General features: G+C 35.6%; 1 protein-coding gene across 1 annotated transcript; it reads right to left on the reverse strand.

The window, feature by feature from the left end:
• Positions 1-203: 203 nt before the first annotated feature.
• On the reverse strand, positions 204-4,094 carry LOC141522801 (olfactory receptor 11G2-like). The gene is made up of 2 exons (XM_074236247.1): positions 4,085-4,094; positions 204-1,192 (listed from the first exon to the last, which is right to left on the reverse strand). Exons 1-2 carry the CDS (start codon positions 4,092-4,094, stop codon positions 204-206), a joined length of 999 nt encoding a protein of 332 aa, XP_074092348.1.
• Positions 4,095-9,629: the final 5,535 nt, after the last annotated feature.

The following is a 9,629-nucleotide window of genomic DNA, read 5'->3' on the forward strand; positions in this document are numbered from 1 at the left end:
AAAGGAACTCTGTAGTTGCGCAATCTCTCCTTTATTTGAATTTCACAAACTACTAATAAGTATAATTTTTTGCAATTATAAGTATTAATAATGTGAGAAAAGTTAAAGGTCTCCCTACTACAGTGATTTTGAGTATTAAGATGACCAAGTTTCTTACATGTACTTGTTATTCTTAGTATTCACCCCTGGAGGATATTAAAAGTCTAGCTGGTTCTCAAAGAATATCTTTTACAAAGACTTTCAAGACCAAGTCCTAGCACTTTCCTTAGGGCATTCTTCATCTCCTTATTCCTAAGGCTATAGATGAGAGGGTTCAAGAATGGGACCACCATGGAATAAAACAATGTCACTACCTTTTGGGTGTCTGCTTCATTACCGGATCTTGGCCTCATATAGGCTACCATTGCAGATCCATAGAAGAAGGACACTACAATAAGATGGGAACCACAGGTAGAGAAGGCCTTTCTTCTACCTTCTGCAGAAGGTATTCTCAACACAGCTTTCAGGATCAGAGTATAGGTCCCTATAATAAAGAAGAAGGGGACAACCAGAACCATAGAACTCAAGAAAGAACAGGTAAATTCAATCATAGGTGCTGGTGTACAGGTGAGTACTAGAATTGGAAATGGGTCACATACAATGTGGTCAATTATCCTGGGACCACAAAAGGACAACTGGGAGATGATAATAATGGGAACAAGGAACCAGAAGAAGCCAATTATCCAGCAGATGACTACCATTTTAGTTCGGAGCTGTCTTGTCATGATGATGTGGTAGTGTAGAGGCCGACAGATGGCAAGATACCGATCAAATGCCATGATGGCCAGAAAAAAACATTCTATTCCACCTAAAGTAAAGAAGAAATAGAACTGGAGGAAACATCCAGAGAAGGAGATGACTTTGTTCTCAGAGAAGAAGTAGGCCAATGTATTGGGGACAGTAGTAGAGACATAGCAGCTCTCCACAAAGGAGAAGTTAGCCAGGAGTATATACATGGGAGTATGAATTCGCTTATCCCAGCAAACAGCACAAATGATAGATCCATTCCCTAAGAGGGTCAGAATGTAAATTGTCAAGAGTATCATGAAGAGAAGTTTCTGAGTTTCTCCAGTGTATGTAAATCCTAGGAGGATGAATCCAGTAATGCTTTTGGAGCTGTTGTAAGTGTCGAAGAAAGTCACTTGCCTGTAAACTACACAAAGCAGCAAGAGTTAAGTGGACTGATTATTGTGAAAGATCTTTGAAAATTTGAACTTAGAATACACTATTTATTTGGTATATTGAAAAATGGGACCACATTCCAATTTCTGCTTCTCTCAGCCTATTATCTATTTCTTTTGAAATGTCTTATTTACGTGATTTCTTTTTGTCACCCAACTATTTTTTCCATATTGACTGTCATTACTTGAGTTTTCTCTTTTAAATGTACCTTATTTTCAAGCACCAAAGTCACTGTCTATAGATCTTTACAGTAGAAACATTCTTAGTTTGTGAATCAATGAAGGAGATCTAGGAATATGTTTGACTCACCATATTCTCTGTTGATTTTTTTGTGATTATATAATTTACAAATAATTGATTATCTTTTCTTTTTTAGGTTCTTTTTTTGCAAGGCAAATGGGGTTAAGTGGTTAAGTATGAGAGAATGTCTCATACATGCTGAACTAACCATACCTTCATTTTTCCTGGTATTTTAGGGAAGATGAATGGTTAAAGAAACTCGTTCTTTACATACCAATATATTCATATACATATGTATATACACATATATGTATATGTATCTACATATATATGGTGCTGTATGTATTTTTAAGGTCTTTCTCAGTTTATGTATCATTTGAATAGTTAAAAAATGAGGGATGAAATACACAAAGAAATCTTTAAAAGCCAGGTTTACTCAGGCAAATTTGCACATTTGCACAAATATCTGTGTAATCCTGGTGAAAGCTGATCTGATACTGAATATGCTGGTTCACTGAGGCTATGCCAGTCTGCATTAGTGACTCTTTCACTAGTAAAGTCATTTGTAATCTCAGTCACATATCTGTAACTGCATGTGAAACAGTGTTGAATGAGTATTGTAATGTCAGAAGATTTGAACCCTAATCTTCCCTCTTACTATATAATAATGACAATTATTATTTATATAGCACCTGTATAACATCCCAGACATTGTGTTAAATTCTTTACAAATATTACCTCATTTGATCCTCACAACTACTCTAGGCAATAAATAGTATTCTAATTTCTATTTTAAAATAAGGAAACAGACAAAATCAAGTTAAGTGACTTGCTCAAGATCACACAACTAGTGAGAGTCTAAGGTCAAATTTGAACTCAAGTCTGACTTCACATTCTATCTTCTCTGTATTTGCATTCTGTATTTTGTGTATTTGTGCATTATATTCTGTATATTTACATATTTATCTTTAAAATATTGTGCAAGTCTTCCAACCTACCTGGATTTTAAAGTCTTTTTATACAATAGGATGGTGGGAATGACTATGGGGTCTTATATTAAAAAAAATTTTCCTTTATGATGTACTTTAGTTAATATTTTTACCAATGAAGTAGGTATGCAAATATTGAAGATTAGGAAATTCAGAAAGATTAAGTGACTTTTCTATGATCACACAGATAATAAGTTTTGGAGTTTGGAGTTGAGAACAAGTTTCTTTTAGTTTTAAGACCAGTGCTTTCCTAAATGTTTTTAAAATTATAAATTTAACAAATATCAGTAAGCAAACATTTTAATATAGTAATATCATTAAGATTGTATGAAAATATTTTGAAAAAAGTATATAAAATTAACAAGGGAATAACAAAATTGTTTATTATTTATGGCTCTTCTGCTTATTTTCTTCTGATTTTCTAATACTTTATTGATGTTCCTTTCTTTTGAACATTTCTATTACTACCCATTAATTTTTCTTTTATATAAAAAATGCATGGTACAGCAGACTAGTGCCTTTTCTGTATCTCCTATTGCCTTGGGGGTAAATGATTGATAAGGTTCTTTCAGTTGCATGATTTTATGTGAATGGTTATTCTGTGTCCTTTGAGCAGGGGAGAAAGGTATTGCTACATAAGTCATTTACACCCTTCAAATCCGATAAAGACATTGAACCATGGATATCATAGAATCTAGTTTCTGCTGTGGATTTTGTCAACAAAACATGAAGTTACAGAAATCAGGCCAGCTTCATTTCTGAATGATAATAATAACAATAATTAACATTTGCTAGAACTTTAATGTTTTAAAACATTTTATGTCTAGTTCAATCCAGTTTCAAACACTTACTAGCTTTGTGACTCTGGGTAAATTACTTAATCTCTGCTTTAGTGTCTTCAATTTTAAAGTGGAGATAATAACATCACCTACCTCCCAGGGTTCTTTTGAGTATCAAATGAGATAATATTTATAAAGCACTTAGTGCTTTATTGATACATTGTAGACACTATAGAAATGCTTCTTATCTCCCCTTTCCTTATCTCATTTGATTCTAACAGTAATCCTGTGAGGCAGGTGCTATTATTATAATAATTTTATAGATTATGAAACTGAGGCTGACAAAAATTAAATTATGTTTATGTGCCAGGAATTGGACTTATTGTAGAACTTGTCCAGAGTCTTGTAACTAGTAAGTATCTGAGGCAGGATTTGAATACATTTCTTTTTCTTACTTTTCTTTTTTTAGTTTTTGCAAGGCAATGGGGTTAAGTGACTTGCCTAAGGCCACACAGCTAGGTAATTATTAAGTGTCTGAGGCTGAATTTGAACTCAGGTGCTCCTGACTCCAGAATCAGTGCTCTATCCACTGTGCCACCTAGCCACCCACCTCGAATATATTTCTTTCTGATTCCAAGTCCAGCACTCTATTCAATCTGGCACCTCATTCCCTAATAAGACTTATTGCTCCATATTGGAACTCAGCTGCTGTCAGAATATATGAAAAGTGGGAGATATGCCCATCATTATAATTAGGACTTTAAATATTCTTCCTTTGTGCAATACCATCCAATGAACTGCAATGCCTTTTGGACCACACAAAAGATTGCTTCTGAGGAATGCAGTATTTCTTACCTGTGCTCATGTTGCTACTATTCCTCCTGGAGTGGCAGAGTGCTGCTGTCCAATTTGGTTTTCTCCAAATTCAACCTGAAGTGACCAGGAAAAAGTCAGCTTACTTTGGTTTTCTGTAGGTTGTGCAGAAGTTTGTAGGATGTCTAAATAAGTCTAAATAAACAGCCTGTTTTGAAAGAACTTGTTTTTATCTAATAAAAGAAGTGAAAACCATTTGAATCTGGAGCCCACCAAATCAGTTTATTTGTTTTAAATAACACTTAAACTTTCATAACTTCCATATTTATATCAGACAAAATAGTCTGATAAAGCCAGAGGGTCAAGGCAAGGCAGAGAAAGATTTTTGCCTAATATTTATTCTTTCTTCCAAATTAATTTCTGGAAGTCACAACAAAGTGCATATTTAGAAACTGATCATTAAGTTGGAATTATCTAAGAAGTGAGTTAGAGATCTGAGGCAAGAACTAAATTCTCTATTTGGTCTGCTTAGTTGTTTCAGAAAGAAAACTTCAGCAGGATGACAATTGCATCTTTCATCCATGATATATGTTTTGTGTCCCAAGCTCACAAATGTAAGGACAGTAATTCTCAGTTGGGGCAAATTGCAATTATCCCCGGAGGGATAAATTTTCTCTCTCTCTCTCTCTCTCTCTCTCTCTCTCTCTCTCTCTCCCCCCCCTCCTTACTTCATGGGAACAAGCAAGGTTTAGCATAAGCATTTGCATTTGCTCCCTTTAATAAAAGCATTGCATTGCTTTCTTGGGGCAGGGCAGGAATCTCAAAATCATTTTAGTTCATCTTTTTTTTTCTTCCATCTCTTTAATTTTTACTAAAGAGGAAATGGTGTTATCTGGTACCTGAGATATCTCTCCTCCTAGAGACACAAGGAAGAGATGGAATTTGTGTTAATAACTCTCTATGTTTGTTAGAAGAGGGAAGAATGAATTATAAGTATAGTTTGGTAGAGTCTACAGCTCTTTGAGGGATCAATTTGGTTGTCTATAGATGGAGAACAGTGCCAGGGGAAAACTCAGTTCCAGGTATTTCTCTCCTCTGAAGAGCCTGCCATCTCTGGGGATCTAGCTTTCAAATGTTAGTAGATAGTTCTCCATAGTCTTCCCAATGCACCATGTTGTAGTTTCTCTGTTTTGCTTTTCAGAAGTCCTGGGAGACAGAAGAAAGACTGATCCTGTCAGTGTACAATGCCCTTCCAGGGACTTTGATTTTTTTCTTTCCAGGGGATAGATTCAATTGACCTTTAGGGTGACATTAACTTTCACAAGCATCATATTATTATGAATGAACTAGAAAATAAATGTATTGAGTGCTTTGTGTCTTGCTCTCTGAGAAAATGTTCTTTTATTCTTTAACCTGGCTCTTTAGGAGAAGTTTCCCAAGCGGTAAAATAGAATGAATATTTTTAACCACTGCCTACAAATCTTTCAGACATGGTATAATGATAAATTAATAAATTATTATTTCATAATGCTGTCAAGTCCCTCACAACAAAAAATAATTTCAAAGCTTTTTATTAACTGGACTCTTTGTTGCTTTTTCTTTCTTCTCAAAGAGGACCATGACATCAGGGATGTGATAGCATGATATACAAGTAAATTGAATTTAAATGAGGGATGGTTGTGCATGGTCACCAGCCTCACTCTTTTCTCCAGTCTTCTGGGTCTGGTGGCCATGTATAGATTAGAATGAATGGAAATGATCCTGGATACAGTGGGAGTCCTTGACCTTTTTAAATTAACAGGACTCAGTTTGAATGAAATAAAGCCCATTTGGTGATTTAAGGCCATTAAGAAAGAAGTTAGACATGGAATAGCTACTTTTACTTATTTAAAAAAAATCAATGGGGGGTGGTTTGGGGGGGACAGGAGAAGCTGGGTGCGATAGTATAGTAATAAGCTGGACTTAAGTATAATAATAAGAAGACTTTAAGTATGATAATAAGAAGACTTAAGTTCAAATTCTGTCTCAGAAACATGCTGTGACCCTGGGCAATTTACTTAGATTCTCTGAGCCTTTGTTTCCTCAACTGTAAAATGAAAAGGCTAGACTTGATAGTTTCTAAGGTCTATTTTAGCTCTAAATCTATGATGTGAAATGAGAAGTCCTTATCTTGTAATCCTGGGAATGACTTCTCCTATTACTCTACTTTTATTGAAGGAGTGAATGGAGCTTAGGGTCAGAGAGTCCTATCCAGTGTCAATGTTATTTCTATGACTTAATGTTAGATAGCTGATCCTAAATTTACCTTTTTATTCTCTCTGTTGGACCTTGATTCTCATGTAGCTTTCAGTGCATGAACACACAACCAAGAGAATCATTGAAGGATTGTTTTTAGCTGAGGAAGGATCATGAAGAGCTATCTTTGACCTATTTCTTCAGCATCTACAATCTACAGAATTGTTGCTCCTCTTTGTTGGAGAATGTAATAATCTTTCCTGAGGCTTATTTCCACAGATCTTAAATTTTTTTTCCCAGGGGATTTTAGTATTGAGTTCATAGATATTTTAATGATACAACACTAATATAAATAGGCTTTGAGCTAAATATATATATTGAGCTAAATATATATTGAGCTTTGACTAAAAATAAAAATAAAATAGGCTTTGTGCTAAATATTAAAGAATGTTGGGGAAGTGGAGAGACAGAGGCAAGGTGTGAATATGGCAAAGAAAATAACCAATGTACAGACATGGTTGAGAATTAAAATGTTCTATGCACAGAATTACAGGTATCCCTGGATAAACTAGATTTTAAAATGCATGGGAATCAATATGATTCCTAGCATTCTAAGACCTCACACATTTCTTTCCATCCTTGAGTCATTTGGACTTTCCCCTACAATCCACAGAAACCTTTGCACCCTGAAAGCTTATTTTACCTCTGGACTTCTCACTTAGAAGTGCTCCCTCTCTCTGAGAGGTCCCTCCTGGGACTTCCATTTTAACTATTTCACTACAGGTTGTATTTCTGATCCTTTGTACTTTCTCTTCTGTTATAAGTGGCTCATGATAATAAAACTTTGCCTGGAGGGATTGAATGACTTTTAATTAATTAATATCCCTGCAGGAATGGGCAGTTTCCCTTAAGTGGGGAAAAAAACCCAAAGTGTGACAATGTCCAACCTTTTATAGGAAGGCTTTTGTTCTCCTCCCCTCTGAGTCCTGATAGGTCCTCATCATTGGAGGTACAATCTAGAAAATATACCCATCTCATGACACCCCTTTATCATATTTTCTTGGTCCTGGTCATATGATTCATGTTATGCTGATGAGCCTCAACCATCACAGGGGAGTATGTAGTAATATGTATGGATCTCATTAAGTGCACTTGCAAAGGTCAGAGACCCTAGGTCAACTTCTGAATAGCTTGAGGTGTTTTTTGGCCTCCCCCTGGCAAAGGTGACTTCTCCCAGTTCAATGATTGGTCAGGGTCATCTCTTTTATCACCCTTCCCTTTGTTTCACCTCCTAATTCCTGCATATAGGCTTGTGTTTTTTCAACCTAATCATTGACCAGAAACTCTGCCTTTGTTCTATGTTTTTCTTTTTTCTTTTTTAAGTTTTTGAAGGCAATGGGATTAAGTGGCTTGCCCAAGGCCACACAGCTAGGTAATTATTAAGTGTCTGAGGCCGGATTTGAACTCAGGTACTCCTTATTCCAAGGCTGGTGCTCTATTCACTGCGCCACCTAGCTGCCCCTGTTCTATGTTTTTCTAACAGATACCTGTGAGATCCTAGCAATATCCTCTCACATCCTGTGGAAACCAAGCACCCTATAATTTCTCACAATTCCCCCATTTGCTTTTGTAAATAAGAATTTTGTTTCCAACCTAACTAGTGATTTATTCCTCAAATAACAAGTCTTATTACATTTTATCAAAAATCTCCTTTCTTGGTTGGTGATAACTTCTAGCACTGCCTGCAATCTTATGAATCTTTTGGGAGTATAAATAGAGTTTGATAGCCAACTCTCTTTCTTGGCAATGGGCAGGCAACAAGCATGAAGTTTATGTACAAGAAAGGTGCATAAGTATGGACAACACCCTTACGGAATCAAGAGGAAAGTTATAGATATCAAAGGGGCAGATGCTCCTGACCAAACAACCCACACACATAGACATAAGATGTAGAAGATGAACTGGTCCAGTCTTTCTTTCCTTTGAAGAAATCCAGTGCCCCTTCTATATCTGTTCCAAAAAGCCCTCTTCCGTTCAGGTGACTTGTTGAGATCTTTGTTTTTGGTAAAGGAACTTCTTAACATAACATTTTACTTAGATCAAAACTCATATTTTTATCACTAGCCAATAAAATTCTGGAGCTTATTACAAATTACATTTTGTCTTACTCTGTCATGTTGATATACATATTCCAATCTAAAATAAACTTCCATAATTGTTTCTTTTTCACTACACAAGTGAATTCACTGGAAGTTGCCAGATCAACTTGAGCTTGCAATATAAAATTTGACAATCATCTTAGAACAAAGGGTGTTCAGTAAGTGACTTACAAACATTATTATCAAAATAATGACATCCTTAACTGAAATGAATTTCTCGCCTCAGAATATTTCTAAGCATACAATTGGGTATCCTTCTCCTGATTTACTCAGTTGACTCATATTCCTTTCCTTAAATCAGAACTTGAGACTGCTATTGTACACAATCATATCTTATTATCACAAAAACTTCTTGTTCTTCTTACCTAAATATCCCCTTTAATTAAGGGAGCGGGGCAGCTAGGTGGTGGAGTGGATAAAGCACCGGCCCTGGAGTCAGGAGTACCTGGGTTCAAATATGGTCTCAGACACTTAATAATTACCTAGCTGTGTGGCCTTGGGCAAGCCACTTAACCCCATTTGCCTTGCAAAAACCTAAAAAAAAAAATTAGGGGAGCTTAATTCTTAAAACATAGCAGATACAAAATCACACTTTAGCCTATTTGACTACTAAAATCCAATTGAGCTAAAATTTTTATATATAATTTGTCTATAGTAGTTAACTATAAAGATACAGGATGGCAAAGGAAAAATTCATATATATGTCTATTTCTAGGCAGGGGTTATGTGGATAGTAAAATGACTTAAGCCAGATTTTAAATCTACCAGGTGAGATTGTCCATATGTCACATTTGGGAAAATGAGTCAGAAAGGGTCCAACCTCAGACCATACTAAAAAATCTTCCCCTTCATCTTCTCATCCGAATGCACCTGTCACCTGTAGCCTTCAAACCTCTATTGGACTTTCTGGCTTCAAAAGACCATTGACCTAATTGCACTTCCTTTGTTGATCAGATCTGGTGTTAGATATGAAACAGAAAACCAATTCAACAGTCCCATAAGATCTTAAATAGTAAACTCCAACTAATTAGAGCTTCAAGTAGGTCCAGTTCACAAGTACTAAATACTAAATATAATCTCACATCAAAAAAAGCAAGAGATTGTTACAGAAAAATATCAAATTATTACAATTATTATTTTCTCCAAGTTACACAGGTGCTTTCACTTCAAACCAAACAACCATATTTTTGGCA

Source organism: Macrotis lagotis, chromosome 4, assembly GCF_037893015.1.
Source record: "Macrotis lagotis isolate mMagLag1 chromosome 4, bilby.v1.9.chrom.fasta, whole genome shotgun sequence".
NCBI classification, from domain to species: domain Eukaryota; kingdom Metazoa; phylum Chordata; class Mammalia; order Peramelemorphia; family Peramelidae; genus Macrotis; species Macrotis lagotis.